Below are 19,292 nucleotides of genomic sequence, written 5' to 3'. Positions count from 1 at the left end.
CAATGGAGGAAAAGTAAGAATTGAGTGCCACCTGGAGTTGGTGGCTCACATCTGTAATCTTAGCTACTCAGGATTCTGAGATCTGTGGATGGCAGGTAGAAACCAGCTGAGGCAGATATATCAGAGACTCTTGTTTCCCATCAACCAGGAAAAATAGGAAGTAGACGTATTGCTCAAGTGACAGAGCACCAGCCATGTGCAGAAAATGCCAAGCAAGTTCTCAGGGCCCTGAGTTCAAGCCCAAGTCTTGGCACAAAATGGGGGTAGAGGAGTGGCTACACAGGCTACACAGGAGAGGCTACCCTTTCAGATCCTTATATTTGTTTTCACCCGTAGGTGAGACAAAGTTATTTAACCACTCAGAATTTTAACTCCTCTTATTATCATGCCTTGGGAGCACATTTTGTGAAAAGTAAGACTGGTAAAGGAGTAAGAGATTTTTTTTTCATCTTTCATTTTGGTACTTTACAATTTATAAAACATCTTCACATCCATGATTTGAATCTACAATCACCCTATGAGTTAGTTGGTGGAGGGGTGGGGGAGGACTCTGTGCTGTCCCTGAGTTGGAAATTGAGACCCATTAAAGGGATTTTGGTAGCGTACACACCTGTAATCTCGGCATTCAGGATGAGATAGGAGAATTATGAGTTCAAAGCTAGCCTGGGATATATATAGTATGACCCTGTCTCAAAAATAAAACCAGAACCAACAAAAAAGAAGAGTTAAAGTTATTTGTCCAAATTCTAGCAACAAGAAAACTGTGTGGTTATGATTAGTCATGATTAATTCAGCTAGAAACCCAGCTTTTGCTTCTTCTACTTCTATGGGAGGTTAGTCACAATTGGACTGTAAAAATTAGTTTTTAAGTAAAATCTGTTGATTTATCAAATTGTGATAGAAATGAGATTTAGAACTCTCTTCAGAAAAGAAATGCTTCTTAAAAATGTGACAGCAACTACTTATCCTGGAGAATAAAGCAGGTCTTTTGCTCCTTCCTGGTTTTGTCTCTAACGAACATTCTCATCTGAAAAGAATCCATCTGCCTTCATGTTACAAAAGAATGATCCTGAGCTCTTACTTTTCTTACCTTGGCCCTTCCCTGTACCTCTAAGCCAAAGACAAACTAGACAAAACCAAACAACAGTTTTAAAGTAGAATAGATGGGATATGTTGGCTCATGTTCTGCTAAGTTTTGCCAGTCTTTCCCATGGATTAGGAGAGGTTGTAACTCCATTCATAGGAGAGGTATCTTCACCCACAGAGGGAGAAGAAATGAGAGGAAAAAGAAGAAAATCACAGAGGCAAAGGAGGGGAAGGCTCTGAATTCAAGTCCCAGTGTGTGAAAATAAAGGATAGGTTCTGAGACTCCAATATTCAATAGCTGATGGTGCCAGAATCTCTTAGCCTTTTTAATTTCCTATAAAATGCAGTGAATCAGTCATGCATCTTCCTGTATTGAAGATCACAAGACACAGGGGGAGAAAAGTACTTGGTATCAGCATTGTCTCCTACACTAGTGCTAGGCTATTTCCCTTCCTTTATCAAGGGAGCTTGCTTAGACTCAGCCGAAGCTTTTCTCTTGAGACAGTTTGTCATTATTTAGCAGCTGATTTTCCGTTGCCCCCTACTTTTATTTTTTTCCTACCTGCTACTGCCTCACCTCTGACCTTCTAATGTTGACTTCATGCTTAAGAAGGGCCAATTTAGTTGGGAGCAAAGATAACAATCAAATTAATCTACTTACTTGCATGTTAACAAAAGCTTTAATCTGGGAAAGAAATCAGAACTTGTTAATACCTGGTGTCTATGAAGCATATTACAAAGTGCTTTCATGCAATGTCAATATAACCTAACACTAAGACTGCTAATGAGGCAGAATGACTACATTAATCTTGCCTTTTAATAGATGGGGAAATGAAGTTAAGAACTTTGCCCTCACTCCTATACTAGAAGATAGTAGCTTAGTAAATGCTTCTGCACAGTATTTAAACAACCAGCCCTCAATCATACTACATTTCTCTCCAACCCCAATATACAGAGAAAAACCTTTATTGTTCACCAGCCTACTAGCTGCTGGCACTGGCTTTCGTAGCCTAACCACAGGATGCAAATATGGAAAAGCCTCACAGATTAATTAGGAGGGTTGCAATTACATCAACTCCCAGTGGTAATAATTGGATGCCTTATGGGAAATTAAATCAAATATTCCATAAAAATGAAGCTTGTCTGGAAAAATAAATGAAAGAAGGCAAAAGATGGGAGAATTTGAGAATAGTAGAAATATCCAGATTTCTCTATTTACAAATGGAAGTTTAGGGGCAGGTGCTTGTGGCTCATTTCTGTAATCCTAGATACTCAGGAGACTGAGCATGGTTCAAAGCCAGCCTGAGCAAAAAGTTTCATGAGACCGTTATCTCCAATTAACCACACACACACACACACACACACACACACACACACACGGAGCTGTAGCTCAAGTGGTAGAATGCCAACCTCGAGTGAAAATTCTAAAGGACAGGGTCCAGGATCTAATTTCAAACACCAGTGCTGGCACCAAACAAAGAAAAGAAGAGAAGGCATTTTTTTCACAGGTGAAATACAACCAACCTCTAAGTAACAGATAAAGCTATTTGTTTACCTGACAATGTCAAGAGAGGAAAAAAGAAAATACTTTTTCAGAAAATTTGCTGTTATTGAGACAAAAATCTTCAAATACAGACCAATAAAAGAAAACTATGTCAATTGAACTACAGAATATTAATACACTGTACTTAATACCCAATAATATATTAATAATGACATACTAATTGCAAGTGGAATTTGGGTATTAAATATGCAAAAGTATATAGCAAGCACATGACAGTTCATGCTTTTTAGATCTAAGAGAAAAATAGATATGATCATCTTCATAGTAAGCCATGAAAAGATATGGAATAAACTCAAAAATAAATCAGTAAAAGAAATCAATCTGAAAATCCTGTGTAGTGTGTGATTCCAACTATATGACATTCTGGAAAAGATAAAACTGTGAACACAGCAAAAAAAAAGGGATTTGGACCTAAGAATTCCATTCTGGAAATCTATATTACATATACATTGCCCATTGAACAAAATTCCATATACAAGAATATTTATAGCAGCTTTGTTGCTCATAGCAAAAGTGAAAATCAATATATATCCACAAGAGACTTAGATTAGACTAAGATGTATTACTCTGAAATACTGAAAACAGAGAATGATCTTTACACGATTATATAATACATCTTTACTGTATGCCATCATTAAATATAAAACATGACACATTTATAACATGTGCTTCTATTAGATAAAATGGTAGATAATAAAGATATATAGATGCATGCTTCTACATATGTATAAACATTTGCATATGCACATAGATAACTTTATTCTTTTATGTTTCTAACATTTCTATAAAATTAGACAAGAATGGTTGGGTGCTGGTGGCTCATGTCTGTAATCCTAGCTATTCAGGAGCCTGAGATCTGAGGATCACCATTTAAAGCCAGCTGTGGCTAAAGCAGTAGATCATTAGCCTTGAGCAAAAAAGCTCAGGGACAGCTACCAGAGGCCTTGTGTTCAAGTTCCAAGACTGGCGTGCACATGCGCGTGTGCGTGCACACACACACACACACACACACACACAAGTAGACAAGAAATTGGCATTCCCTATGGAGAGAATGCTGGACTGAGAGTCTGAAATAGAAAAACAAAAGCAGTATTTTGTGACATTGAAGTGTATTGTTATGATGTGTCTATAGTATTACAAAATTTAATGTTTTAAAAGTAAATATAATTAAATGAATTTGTGAAGTAATAACTTCTTGCATTAATGAAGAGTAATGTAAAAATAATTATTTAGTATGGTAGATTATTAGCTTTGTGTTAGTGTGTGTGTGTGTGTGTGTGTGTGTGTGTGTGTGTGTGTCTATCTGTCTGTCTGTCTGTCTGTCTGTCTGCCAGCCTATATTGGGGCTTGAACTCATAGCCTAGTCAATGTTCCTTAGCTTATTTCCTTAAGGCTGGTGTTCTACCACATAAGCCACAGCTCCAATACCAGCTTTATTTTGGTAGTTAATCATTGATAAGAGTCCTAGGAGACTTTCCTCCCAGCACTAGCTTGGAACCAGGATTCTCACAAGTCAGCCTGGAGTACCTAGAATTAAAGGCCTGAACCATCAGCACCTAGCTAACATAAGCTTTGCAAAAGGAAACCAATTATCTATTCAGGTTGTGCCTTGTTGTGTGCCTTAAAATGAGCTCTCTCTTCTCACTAGGTTCCAGTCCCAATGCCCAGATCTTAATAAACGCACATAAAATGGAATCTGCCTTCAAGAATCTCACAGTTCAATGGGAAACCTTCACAGTCAGTATTAGAGGAAGATGGCTGTGCTGATTTAGACCCAAAATGTTTAGCAAATTCATTTCTTTTCAAGATCATAACAAGAACTTACTCACTTCAACCATCCATCCTCCTCTGCAGACTTCACCCAGTCCCTTGTTAACTGTCAACACTTCTGAGACAGTTGATTTCACCCCCCCTCAGAGCTTTGGGAAGATTCCAGAGACTTACAGAGTTGTTAGTCACCTTGAGTTCTAACCTCTGATCTTTATAGAACAATTCCAGTTCTGAAAGTTGTCAAGTAAGTTCCCATCTCTACTCTTTTTTAAAAAAATTATGCTTTATTTGGAATATTGTTCAACTTAGTGTTTTGTTCCCTGGATAATGCCTATCCAACCATGATTATTAGCTTTAAGTCTTCTCCAGGAAAACTCTGCCTAGCTGTCACATATATTATGTCAAAAACCTTTCCTCAGGTTGCAGCTTCCTGGTGTTCATTTTGTTAGGCTATAAGTTAGTTGTTCAAAGGAGTTATACCACTGGAATTCTCCCCTGCATATACTGTACTTTGATTAATACAGGTATGTATATAGGCGCATATGACTCCATGTATATTTCTTATTGTTATTTGTTTATAATTATAAATCAGGTCTTGAAGTATAAGTCAAATGAGGTCAAGGAGGGGCAGAAAAATCAAGACTGGAGGAGTGAGAGAATGTAGACATCAGATTTGATGTATATATGTGAAAATGGAGCTTGAATTGAGAGGAGAGGTGGGATGAAGAGAGATGGGGGTGGGGAATAATGGAAGGGGCAACATTGAGCAAGAGACATGTTTACCCATACACCAACACGTTGAACGGAAACCACTTTTTAAAAAAATCTAAAAGAGAAAAGCAAGAACTCTGTTCATCAGCTTTTGCCTTGGCCCAACTGAACCTCCTTACGGTAGACAGGGAGAGGGTCACCTAGGGAAGGTAAATGGAATGTGAGGACAGAGACAATGGTGCCAGGGATGAGCCAGTCCAGTCTCAGAGCCACCCTGCCCTGAGTCTGAGGCCAAATAAACATGATTTGGTGTTAAGATAGCTGAGCTGATGACCAATTTAAGTATATAGTTACATCATGACAATTTGGTATTCATTTGGCCCTTGACCAACCTCATAGATATCTCAATATTAAATAAAGAACATTCCCTCCTTGTTCACAATGTTCTACTACCCTTCCCTCCACTAACTCTCCTGGTGAGTTGGTTAGTACCTGAAATAGAGTAGAACTCAGTGATGGATCTAATGGGTTCCCCTGTACAACTTGAATGTTCCCCCGAGTTCTCTAGCATACCGTACTGATGGACTGCATTGGTGACTTCCCAGCATGCCTTCACCCTTCTTCATTGCATTCCTGAGTCTAAAGCATGGTACTCACTTGTCCAGTGATATCCCTGGGAACACAAACTTGCCCAGACAGATGCGACATATAGCATGGAGGGGGATTTTCTGCATCTGCACACAGCTGAGCATGATGAAGTCATATTTGCAGATGAAGAGAGTCTGATCAGTGAGCATCAAAATCTTCTCCTTTTCATTGTTCCAATGGTCAATCCTATGGGAGAAGTAAAGCTGGTGACATTGCCTCTCCAAGGTAATGATGAACAGCATTCATTATCACAGGCAGAAAACAGTGAGGAGAATCACCTCAGAACAAATAAGACTAAGGAATGCCTAACTCCACTCCTTTTCTTGGTCTGACCCTATGGCTAAAAGAGGAAGGAATCTGAAAGCTAATCCCAAAAGGTTTTTTCAACCAAGAGCTCAGAAAGTATTACCCCTGACAGAACTGACCAAAGGAATATCAACTTTGCACCATGTTGGTCTTCAACTGATTTCTACTTCTCCCTGACTTTCCTACTCTCTAGAAAACTTGATAGAGCACACCTTCCTTCAAGTACACAAAAAACATCTCATTCTACTAAATCTATATCGCAAGAGTCATTCACTATAAACATATTAATGCTAATCACCAAAAGTGGTATTACTAGCTGAAGATAAAGCAAAGACTTAATGGCTAGCACTATTTAGAGCCCATCCTGCCATACCCTCTTGGTGAATGAATGGAGTCAAATGAATGCAGTTGGATTTTGAAGAACTAGACACAAAATAGACACTAGGTAAGTTTTTATTGGTTTGCTTTACCTCAGAAGTGAGAGCCTTTCAGGACTCACTTAGAAAAACCTGACAGTGTAAAGAATTCCTCTGAGAGAGAACAAGAAACAAGGAGAACAAGGTTTTCTGATTAAATGAGAGTGATCGTACTCTGTAATTCCTGTGCCACACAGCACCACTGCTGTCTCTTTAAACACTATAGTCTTTAGGATTTAGAATTTTATGATGAATGCTTCAGTGCATATTTTGTACTAAACAATAGAAAAGGTTGATTTGCATTTGAGTTTTCACCACAATCAATCTAACCTGTAATTTTTATGGACACTCTGCTTCCAAACATTCCCTTCACAGATACCACAGTATAGTTAAAAACAAAAAGAAGGAGGAGGAGGAGGAGGAGGAGGAGGAGGAGGAGGAGGAGGAGGAGGAGGAGGAGGAGGAGGAGGAGGAGGAGGAGGAGAAGAAGAAGAAGAAGAAGAAGAAGAAGAAGAAGAAGAAGAAGAAGAAGAAGAAGAAGAAGAAGAAGAAGAAGAAGAAGAAGAAGAGGAGGAGGAGGAGGAGGAGGAGGAGGAGGAGGAGGAGGAGGAGGAGGAAATGGAGGAGGAGGAGGAAATGGAGGAGGAGGAGGAGGAAAAGGAACAAATTAAAAATCTTGAGTGACATCATTTCTATGTTCACTTCATTAAATAGCATCTTCTGCCTAAGGATCAAATTCATGTTTCCTAATAGAAAACCCCAGGTTTCCTATCTTGTCTAACTTCTGCCCAGGATCATCATCTCAATGTTCAAGTCATGACTCAACTATCTCATTCAAAATTGTTTTTATTTTTATTCCCATACTGACGCTTGATTTCAGGACCTCACAATCTCACTTGGCTTGTTCACTCAAGGCTGTAACATTACCACTTTAGCCACATTTCCATTGCTAGATTTTTGATGGCAAATTCAAGATAAGGTTTTCACAGACTTTCCAGTTTTCAGCATCCTGAGTAGCTAGCACTAGCAGCATGAGCCACCGGGGCCTAGATTTGGAATTTATAAATGTGGCTTCTTATAATACGCTCTGATAGTATCATGACCCCTTTTCCTTTGTGGAATGCATTATATGTTTAGCAATGGATGTTGTGTGGTTACTGACGAAAGAGAATGTGCCCTATGAAATGGAATAAAGTATGGTAGCAGTAAATATGAGCTGAATATCAACCTTATGTGTAAGACAGTGTGTGTGTGTGTGTGTGTGTGTGTGTGTGTGGGTGGGTGGGTGGGTGGGTGGGTGGGTGGGTGTTTGATGGTGTCACAACACAGGTATAAACGTCTAGCTCTATCACTTACTAACTCTGAAAGATTGGATTTTTAAACTTTCTATGGCTAAGATTACTTACCTGTGAAATGGAGACAATTCTGGTATTCACTGTCTAAATTTGGGGAAATGATTAAGGGAAGTGATTCCCACTTAGGGTTCTAGAATTAGCTGTATTATTATTAGTAGGGACTTCGGTTACTAAGTAACTTTGATTTACCAAATATATGCCACCTCCAATGTAGTCAAAAGACAGACAAGAAAAAAATTAAGAGTTGAATTAATCAGAGAGGGAACAGGAGAAAATGTGAGCAAGAAGAAAATAAAGATCAAAAATAAAGAGAGAAAGCCAGGTTCCAGTAATTCTATAATCCTAGCTACTCAGGAAACTGAGATCTGAGGATCATGGTTCAAAGCCAGCCCAGGCAGAAAAGTCCATGAAACTTTTTTTTTTTTTTTTTTTTTTGCCGGTCATGGGGCCTGAACTCTGGGTCTGGGCGCTGTTCCTTAGCTCTTCAGCTCAAGACTAGAGCTCTACCACTGGAGCCACAGCACCACTTCCGGCTTTTTCTGTTTATGTGGTGCTAAGGAATCGAACCCAGAGCCTCATGCTTGCAAGGCATGCACTCTACCGCTGAGCTACCTTCCCAGCCTGAAACCTCTATTTCCAATTAACCACCAAAAAACTACAAGTGGAGGGGTGACACAAGCGGTAGACGTTTAGCTTTTAGGAAAAAAAAAAGCCCAGAGACAGTTCCCAGGCACTGAGTTTAAACCCCAGTACTAGCACAAGAGAAGAGAAGAGAGGAGGAAAAGGGAAAGGAGAAGGAAGGAGAGAGAAGGGGAGGGGAGGGGAGGGGAAAAGGAAGGGAAAGGAAAAAGGAAGGGAAGAGGGAAGGGAAGGGAAGGGAAGGAAAGGGTAAGATCAATCACTAGGCCCAGTGCAAGGCAGTCATTGCATAGTGAGGAGTATTAGCTCAACATCCATCCACCCACAATCTTGCTAGAAGGTGACATATGAGAGTTAATGTACTGCCGAAAGAAATAGCATAGAATCTAAGCACTCTGATTTAAATCTCGGCTCTATGGTTTCCACCCACTTTCACACACAGCACTATTCAGCTCCTCCTCCATTTCCTTCTTGCTGTTGGCTTCACACCCTGAGTCTTAGTCAGGAAGAGCTGGGGACTCTGAAATGTCTTATCAGATATCTACATAAACTTCTCTAAATAGACTGCATGTACTTAGCAGTATGGTATAAGCTGCTGCCTAATAAACCAGACTTGTTTTTAGTCTGGGAAAAAAAAACACTGGTTAAATGGTTTTACTGAAAATGTCAGCACTCCATAATGAGATTTATTTTAAAAGGTAAAGGATTCCGGGGAGGGGAAAAAAAGAGAATTCTTTTTAGGAACGCAGAGTGCTCTACTGTGACACAGACTCTGCATAATTTCCACGCTGGGAATGACTGAGTTCAAGTAAACACACAAGTTCATAAATAGTGGGGCCACCATCTTTAGCTCCTGGATGCTATATTTATTTATTTAGACTGTTCTTGAGAACTCATGGATGAAAATTTACAGTCATTTCTGTGATTCTATCTCTTAAAGTCTGTTTTGCTCTCCTGTAATGTATGTTTTACAGAGAACCAGTAAGATCTAACTTTTGTGGCTCCAAGACTGCAGGCATCCACCAAAGATTCCTGGGGTATATCAGTGAAGAATGAACACCCCTTGGTCTGTACTGCCTAGACACCTTCACTCATGCTAGTTGAAGAATCGGACCCTCAGTTTTACATGTTAGAGTATTCCTCCATTAAGATAGTACATTTTAAAAAGTTGCAAACATTTGAGACATATTTATGTCACCATAGTGAGAAAGAGTAGGCCATGCATGCAGTCTACACTGTAATCCCAATTTTATAACCATAGCAAAGTAACGCACAGTTTCTGAGTGGCAAGATTTGAAGTGATTTGTCTTGCTTTTATGTGTTCTTATTTGCTAGAGTTTTATTTTGTAATGAATGTATTCCACCTTTACGTTAAAAAGGAAAACCTCGGCTCATCCTTGAAGTTTCCAGCTTAGATGTTTTCTATTTCATAGAACCTTACTCTTCAAGTACATGTCTTCTTTCTTCCTTTAAACACACACTCACACACACACACACACACACACACACATCTTTTTCAGGGTCTCCATCATGGCCCTACTCACAATTTCTCCTATGTTAACGTGATTTCTGTACCTGCCTTACCCTTCCCACCACATAGATAAAATAAAACCCCTGGCCTAATTCATATCTGCCATGATTCCCTGTGCCTAGCACAGAGCCCACATGAGAGCAGGGTTTCACCAAAGGATAGCAGTATGGAATGAAAAAAAAATGGGAACAACAGCACAGCATCAAAAAAATGTCCCATTAGGCATCAGAGCAATATTCCCTGGTGTCACTTCTTGTCACTGCTCTTCCCCAGCACCTCCTGACTGCCACTCCTGAGAGAATGGAACCCAGTTCCTCCCTGACCCTCTTCCACAATCCCACTACCAACCAGCTGTGGGTTATTCCTGAGATGACAACAGATTCGCCAGCAGAGGGCAACAGTGAACTAGCAATGACAGGCCAGAGGATCCTGCACATTTCCAGGGACCACCCAGTAACCCAGTTAGTCAAATCATCCCCGTTCTTTCCCAGCAGCCTCAGCCTCAGATCCAGCAATACTTTTACTTGCTCTTTTAAGACTGTCAAATCAATTTGTGGTTTGGAAATGATTTACAAGAACAAATTTCTTCTAATATTGTCTCTCTGTCTCTGTCTGTCTGGCTGTCTGACTGTCTCTCTCTCACACACACACACATAGACACACACATTCACATGCACCACTCAGCAAAAGTATCTTCCCTTATGTTGAATGGAGTGCCTATTTGTGATTGGCAAACCAGTGCACCCCTACTCCTCTCTTAGTTTGCCCAACCCTTAGAGAGGATGAGAATATCACGGGTAGCCCAGAGTCAGCAACCCAGGAGGAAAACACTGAATCATTCATTTCACACTCATTCCCTGAGCACCCACTGGGTTCCAAGCCATGAAGAAAATCCAACTGGGGTTGACCATTGAAACACAAACAGATGAAAAACACATGGCATTAGAGCAAAGCAATTTTCCCTCTCCCTGGGTTAAGTGGAGTCTTGTAAAAACCCTTTTCTAAATAATCCACATATTTTTTTCAATTATTTGGTTACTCTTTCGCTAGGCCTCACCAATTTGTTTAAAATAGAGACCCTCAAAGAAAACACAGCATTCTAATAAAAACCCAATGCCACAAACCTTCCCTGTTCCCAGTTCTCCAAACTTGGCTTCCTATAACTCTTTTTTTTTCTCTCCCAACTACCCTATACTGCCAGTCATGTTTCAGGCTCTATCCTAGCCACTGGGAATAACTGAGAAAATATTACTGATTTTAAGGAATATATACCCCTGAAACGCAAGGATAATATGTAGGGAGGAATACCATGGGTCCCTACGGTGTGCTGTGACTTGACAAGTGTTACTTAGTCCACAGGGGCATCCTCAAGGCTCAGGATTCCCTGCCCACTGCCCACAGGACTAAGGAAAAGGAGCTCAGGACGGATATTATATGATGGCTCTGTCATTCATGTTCATGCTTGGTGAATAACTTCATATCAGTAAAACAGAAATTACAAAGTACAGATAATTCTATAGATGTAAGAGAAGGAAAATAACCCAGAAGAAATGATTCATTTCTTCAACACTTCTTTAACATGTCTCTCATAGGGCAGATGGAGTATCTGCATAAAAAACAGATAAGACCTAGAAATATCCATTTATGAATTCTCCAAAAGTCATACTTTTTTTCCTAGTAAGAGAAATCATCCCATGGACCTGATTACATTGTTCTAGTTGGCTATATGGGGGGGGGGGGGGGAGGGGGAGGAGAGGGATGGGGGGAATGTTACTTGGCCATCAAATGATAAAAAAGATTTATGAGTTCTAAAAATACAAGAAGGACAGGAAAGTCTGTGAGAGGCTTCACTCTAAGAAAACAGCAAAAACTGATAGTAGAAGTGTAGCTTAAGTGGTAGAACACCAGCGTTGAGCAAAAATAAATAAATAACTAAGGAAAAAAAAACAATCAAATCTAGAATGTGAAACTCTGGGTTCAAGGACTAGTACTGGGGGGAAAAAAAGTGCCATGGATCTAGCACTGAGTGACTGAGCCAACTCTAGCTTCCAGAGCTGCGGGACCCCATCCCAGCTTTCCATCCAGCAGCTTTCCTTTGGCTCCCAGGCAATTCTGCTCCCCTTATCACACCACCATCCACAAGAGAGTATTTTTAAAGCTACACACAAGAATCTGCATACAGCCCATCCTTCACTTCCTCCTTAGAACTTCTGAGAGCTCTCTGCCCGGAATAGTTCAATTCTTTGTCAGCACACCGGGAGCTCTCCAAAGCACCAGCCTCTGGGAGGGAAGGGGGAACTCTCTCCTCCCCTGAATTCTTTTCAAGAGATTCACTTGATAAGAAGCCAGAGAGGTTGGCAGGGGAAATGAGGCCCCATGTTGAGGAGACAGCAGAGGAAGAAAGGAGGTACAAAAATGAATAAAGGCACACATCTCATCACCTCCATTGTCTTAATTCTTTAAAATGGAAGAGGGTTCTGCTTACTGTACTGTGTGACATAGGACTCTGGATATAGGAGACAAAAACTCCAACCTGACAAACCCTAAGGCAGAGTGGAGTGGGGGTTGGTGGGAATATGCTATGAAAATACTTGGAAGAATACCACAGAAAACTAAGAACAGAAACCATAACAAATTGGTAGTGCTAGAGACTTTTGTTTCATTATTACTATTTTTTTTTTTTTTGCCTGTCCTGGGTTTGAACTCAGGGCCTGGGCCCTGTCCCTGAGCTGCTTTTGCTCAAGGCTAGCTACTCTCTACCACTTGAGCCACAGCACCACTTCTGGCTTCTTCTGTGTATATGATACTGAGGAATTGAACCTGGGGCTTCACGCATGCTAGGCAAGCACTCTATCACTAAGCCACATTCCCAGCCCAGTTTCCTTATTTTTGAATTCATGTGAATTTTCATATTCACTTTCATAGAGCTCGCATAGCTCTGTATCATCCAGTTCAGATTCTCAAGGGAGAGAATTCTGTTCTGTCTGATTTAGTTGGAATGATACATGTCAGCTGTGCCTTTGATTCACAAGCAGGCTAATAGGTTAGTTTCTCTGCCCAATCAGCTGTGGCCAAGAGCCTAAAATTCCACAGCAGAAAGTAAGATTTCCTAGTGAGAAACACTTTGGGATTGTCTTTTTTGTTTGTTTGTAGAATTATTTCTAACTATTCTCCTTCCTTTGTATTCCTTAAAACATTGTTAGGGAAGTGGGGTTATATTGATCAAGATGCATTGGACTTATAACATGACTTATGGAATTTTAATCTCTTTGCACAGCTACTTTAAAATACTTTTTTTTTAATCAAAACTAATTGTTAGAAAAAAAATCTTGTTTATACCCACAGAAGAATCTTGCTGGGATTTTGATAGAAATTATGCTAAACCTGTATATTAAATTTGAAGAGAGTTGACATCTTTACCTTTTCAGTCTTCCAATCCACAAACACAGTGGTGAGTCCATTCATTCAGATCTCCTATGATTTCTTTCATCAATGCTTTATACCTTCAACATGCGAGATTGTATGCGTTTTGTCACATTAATACATACATATAAGTATATCTTCTTTTTGCATGATTATAAATGCTGTGGTAATTTTAATTTTGGTTTTTATTTCTTTATTGCTATTACATAAAAATATTATATACTCATTGTTGCAATGGATTCACCTGTAACCTTATTTAAACGATTTGTTTTTTCCCTTACCCTCCACAAATTATACCAACATCAAATACAGTGAAAGCAGGGGCTATACTGTGGGGGAGGGACATACAAAGCAACAAAGAAATCATCTTATAAATATGTTAGAAACAATTGCATGAAAGAAAAAAAACATTTGAATACTACAAACTTTGCAACTTTGGTGGAGGGGAGGATCGGGTGAGGGGGGCGGGTATGAGAAGAGATGGGAAGGGGAAACAAAGGAGGAGGCAACAATGCTTGATAAGAAATGTACTCATTATCTTGCCTGTGTAATTGTAACCCCTCTTTACAGTATTTTCACAATAAAAAATATTATATACTATTGTAGTACTATTTACTGACATAATACCATATACTGATTTATAGATAGATAGATAGATAGATAGATACAGATCTTTCATCTTATAACTTTGCTAAATTCTTACTAGTTCTCAAGGTTTTCTGTATTTCTTGGAGTTCTCTATATAGACTCATTTCTTATGCAAATAGGATAGTTTTTATGTTTTTCTTTCTATTTCCTTTTCTGCCTAATTGGGCTAGATAAAACTTCCAACAGTGTAGTAAATGTGAGTCCTCTTCCTTGTTCCAACTCTTGGGCAAAACCACAGACTTTCCCATAATACAACAGGACCTATAAGTTTTATGCAGGTGTTCTTTCTCACACAGAACAGTTTAATATCAGAAATGCATGAAAAACTGTTTTCAAATGATTTCTCTGCCTCAAATCACGTGTTTATATGAATTTTGATTCTTAGATTGTTTATATGTTAGATTGTATCAATTGGATTTTCAATAATTCAGCCTTTCATCTCTGAAATAAACAATTTGGTCAAGGAATTTATCTCTTTTATATATTGGTACATCTCATTTGCTATTTTTTTTTTAGTTTCTGAATCAATATCCATGGTAAATTTTGATCTATAGTACTATTTTTGTACTATTTTTGTCTGGTGTTAGGATAAGATTATACTAGCCTCTCAGAATGGATTGGGAACTACTTCCTTCTCTTCTATTTTCTAGAAATATTATGTAAATTGGTGTTCATATATAGTAAATTTGTGTTCACATATAATAGAATTCTCCAATGAAACCATCTGGGCCTGGAAACTTCTTTGAGGAGAGGTTTTAAATAAAAAAATAAACTTCCAAGTTGTTGTAAAGCTATACAAATTCTCTATTTCATGTCGAGTGTGTTGTTTTACTGGATGTATTTTGAAAAATTGGTCCATTTAATATGTTGTTAGATGTATGTGTATAAAGTGGTTAGCTGCAATCCTATATTATTTCTTTGATGTTTGCAAAATCTGGAGTGATAGCTTTATTTCACTCCCAGTATTGGCAATTTCTGCTTCCTCTTTTTTAAAATTATCTTTGCTAGAGGTTTCTCAGGTAGATAGCTCCTTTTTGAGAACTAGCATTTGGTTTTATTAATTTTAGCTGTTGGTGTGTGTGTGTGTGTGTGTGTGTGTGTGTGTGTGTGTGTGTGTGTGTGTGTGTGTGTGTGTGTGTGTGTGTGTGTGTGTGTGTGTGTGTGTGTGTGTATGCTGATCCTAGAGCTTGAACTAAGGGTCTGGGCACTGTCCCTGAGCTTTTCTTGTTCAAAGACTAGTGCTCTACCACTTGCACCACAGCTCCATTTCCAGCTTTTTAATACTTAACTGAAGATAAAAGTCAAGCAGATTTTCTTTTTTAAATTATATACATCTTTATCGTAAAAATATTGTACATAGGGGTTACAGTTACATGAGTAGGGTAATGTAGCAGACTTTCTTGCCATGTCTGGCTTTAACTATGATCTGCAGATCTCAGCCTCCTGTATAGCTAGGATTATAGGAATGAGCCAGTAATGCTCAGGTAATTTAGACATGTTTTAATAAACGTTAACTGTTATGTTTATTATTTCCTATTGCTTGCTGACTTGGTGATTTCTTTTCCTAGCTTTTTTTTAAAAGCAAAGTTTAGATTATTGATTTTAATTTTTCTTTAATTGGAAAGAACACTCTTCCTACATCACACACATTTGGATATACTACATTTTTATTCTCCTTGAGTTCAATGTACTGTTCTTTTTTTCTGAGATTCTTTGATCTCTACATTATTTAGAAGTATATTATTTGCTTTCTAAAAAAAGTTTCCTTTAATCTTTTTGTTATTGATTTCCACTTTGATTCCATTATTGTCAGAGAATATACTCCATTCCATGTTTCATTTCTTCTAAATCTGACAAGGACTGTTTGTGGCTCAGAGTATGACAGATCATAATGTTCTTGAAAAGAATGAGTGTTTTGTATATTATAGGATGCAATATTTGATGAACACTGATTAAGTCCTGTTTATTGATAGTGGTGTTGAGTGTTTCTAAATCTTTACTGATTTTTCTATAGAGATGTTATATAAATTATTGAGAGAATGGTATTGAAGTCTGCATTGATTCTTGTGTACTTGTCTGTTTCTGCTTTTAGTTGTTAGCTTTATTTTAGGAATTTTATAACTCTGTTGTTTGGTGCATAGATTTTTAGATAGGTTGTATCCTCTTAACAGACTGACTTTTTATCATTACCCAATAGTCCTCTCTTTCGTTGGTAATATCATCTACTGAGATTCTGTATTTTTTAAATCAGTTTACATAGTTCAGCATTTGTGGAGGACCAGTAACTTGGTTTCTGCAGTTATATTTACTGAATAGACTATTGGGAACAGAGACTTCCTTCGCTTTACATTGCTTACTCTTCCTACTCCTATCTTTACCAAAACAGAGCAGTTGGGACAAATTTATGAGCCCAATAACATGTTCAACTTCTTGTGAATCAGGTAGTGTTTTCACAAGTAAGAAACATAATACTTGTCTGTATAATAGTTGTGATCCCTTATAAGTATTGATTAATTCCATATTATGATTGAAGTCTTATTTGTTTTCTATTATGAAATAACAGTACATTAATTCACCAGGAAATTATTTCCAGAGTCTAATGCCTTTCTAATAATGTCAACATCTCATCTGATACCCTTCACTTAATCAAGAGAGAAAGATGACTGTAGCAGAAACACAAATGCAACAGTATTCCATAAACATTAAATAAGTTTCAAATAATACTAACATTCTGCTTTTGTTTTCTTGGTATAAGTAATTACCATAAATGGTGTCAGGATACCAAGGTGAGATCATTGAACTGGCTTATGGAAGGGGTGCTGGCCCTCTTGAGTGGTTAAGAGGTAGTTCCCACACACCAGTGCATCCAGGGAATGGAAGGCAAAGGGCCTGAGAGGAATGACAAGACATTAGCAAACTTAGAGCACACTTTGTCTAGTGTGCTTAGTAGGGTAGAAATTGCCCATGAAGCTCTAATGTGTGCTTCTATAAGAAACTGCTTCAAACTCCTAACCTAGAAGTATTCTCCATTTCTGGTTCCTTCCTATCTTTCTATCTTGTTTCTAGCTCTCTTACACTGAGCTATTAGATTTCTAAAACCTATCACACACATTATCCCTTCCTTCTATAGTCTTCCCTCTCTCTATTATATATATCTTTTTTTTTTGCCAGTCCTGGTGCTTGACTCAGGGCTTGGGCACTGTCTCTGAGCTTCTTTTGCTTAAGGCTGGCACTCTACCACTTGAGCTACAGTGACACTTCCAGCTTTTTCTGTTTATGTGGTACTGAGGAATCAAACCCAGGGCTTCATGCATGCTAAGCAAGCACTCTACCACTAAGCCACATTCCCATCCTCCCACATATATTCTTGTAAACTCTTTTTCCTTCTTTTATCTAGTTCATCCCATTATCTTTTTCACAATACCAGTGATGTCTGGGTTCCCATACAATCATTTGTAGGACTGCATATCAGCATGTGTCATAAACTCCTTTTTTTTGTTCCTCTTCATAAGATTTTCTAGACCCTAACATGGACATCTTTTCTTATTTGTCTCTGAATTTTCCTCACTTAGTGAATACCCCAACTTAGAAAAAGAGCTCAGTAAATATAAAAATGAATGAATGAATATAACTATACAATTATAATAAGAAATCCAACTTTTATGTAGTATAAAACATGTAGTAAAAATCACTGCAAACATTATACATTTATTCAAAATATAATCCTTCAACTCACTATCTTGCTAGGCACCAGTGGCTCAGACCTGAAATCCTAGCTACTCAAGAGGCTAAGATCAGAGTTTCAAACCAACATGGGCAGGAAACTTTGTGAAACTCTTACCTCCAGTTAACAACCAAAAAGCCAGAAACAGAGCTGTGGCTTAAGTGATAGAGTGATAGCTTTGAGCAAAAAAACAGCTCAAGGCCCTGAGTTCAAGCCTGGCTCACGCACGCATGAACATGCATGTGCGCACGCAAGTGTATGTGCACACGCACGCACACACACATTACAGTTTTAACATCCACATTTATTAGATGATAAAAATGACACCTAGAAGATATGAGATTTGTACAATCAAGGTCAATTAACTAGCAAGTGATGAAACCAGGCATTTGCATGCACCAGAGTTCTTTCACCTCTTGGTTCTTTCTGAGTCTGCCCTAATCAGTTACAGCCATGGGAAAACAAACACATCCAAGTACATCATGACTGCAGTAACTAAATGCCCTCACTGTCCTATAATGCAGGTCACTCAGGGACCATTAGCAATCTGGATGAGGTTGCTGCCATAGAGAATTTATAGAAAAAAGCAATGTGCTTAATTAAATGATTGCTGAAAACACCCAGCCAGTATAAATGGATTCTGGCAACAGAGCTACTTTTGTTGCTCCCAGAGTCCTGCCACAGGTCATTAACATCTTGATAGATTTGAAGCACTTTTCAGCTCAAAGGCTTTCACCCAAGGACAGAAGTGAGTTTTATTCAGCTTTGAGGTACTTGGAGGCCCAGAGACATGGAGGCAGGAATTAAAGGATGGATCCTACTAGTGCCAATGGAAGTCTCCATTAGAATTAAATTTGACTCAAGTTCGTGGTAGGGTCTAAGTACTAGGTACTGGGAGACGGGGTGAAACAAGATTGAACAAAAGTGAATCACAATCCCTTCACAATTTCCACAAGGAACTATTCTCTGTAGTGTAATGTGAGCACAAGTAAGGGAGTGAATGATTCTGGTTGCGTTAGTGGCTCTATGGCTCTATGGATTTGATATGCCTGAAGGATATGTAGGCCAGTAGCAAAGAGGGAAAAGTCATTCAAAATAAGAGAAAAATGAAGTTGTCCAGCCATTCCCAAATCAGGAATTTGGGGCAAGAGCGGACGATTCAATTCAACTGAACCAGTTTCTAAAGGGGCCCCATGTTTAACAGATCTGGAGTGGGCATGTCATACAGGATTTTAGGTCTTAGGACTGTAACAGAATTGTCAAGAGGTAGTAAGGAGGGAGCCATGTTAGCACATGGACGATGACCATGAGCACAATCTGAACAAGTGCTTCTCAGACTTAGTGTGCACAGGAATCCCACAAAAATGAGAGCTCAGACGCAGTGTAGGTCTGGGGTGAGTTGTGTAGGGTTAGCATGGCTAATACACTCCTAGCTCCCAGGTAATGCTAATAATGCTGATTCTTGGATCAC

At 38.8% G+C, this 19,292-nt stretch overlaps 1 protein-coding gene across 1 annotated transcript in view; it reads right to left on the bottom strand.

Moving 5' to 3' along the window:
- Tprg1 (tumor protein p63 regulated 1) overlaps nt 1–19,292 on the bottom strand; it is a 102,319-nt gene that overhangs the window by 61,178 nt on the left and 21,849 nt on the right. The window contains exon 3 of the mRNA XM_070028689.1: nt 5,789–5,965. Coding sequence (XP_069884790.1) covers nt 5,789–5,965 — 177 coding nt within the window. The remainder of the gene's footprint in view (nt 1–5,788; nt 5,966–19,292) is intronic.

This window comes from Dipodomys merriami, unplaced genomic scaffold (assembly GCF_024711535.1).
Source record: "Dipodomys merriami isolate MVZ:Mamm:240054 unplaced genomic scaffold, mDipMer1.0.p SCAF_2, whole genome shotgun sequence".
Lineage (NCBI taxonomy): Eukaryota > Metazoa > Chordata > Mammalia > Rodentia > Heteromyidae > Dipodomys > Dipodomys merriami.
Note: the sequence above shows the minus strand (reverse complement) of the source record. Positions and strands in the feature narration are given on the sequence as shown.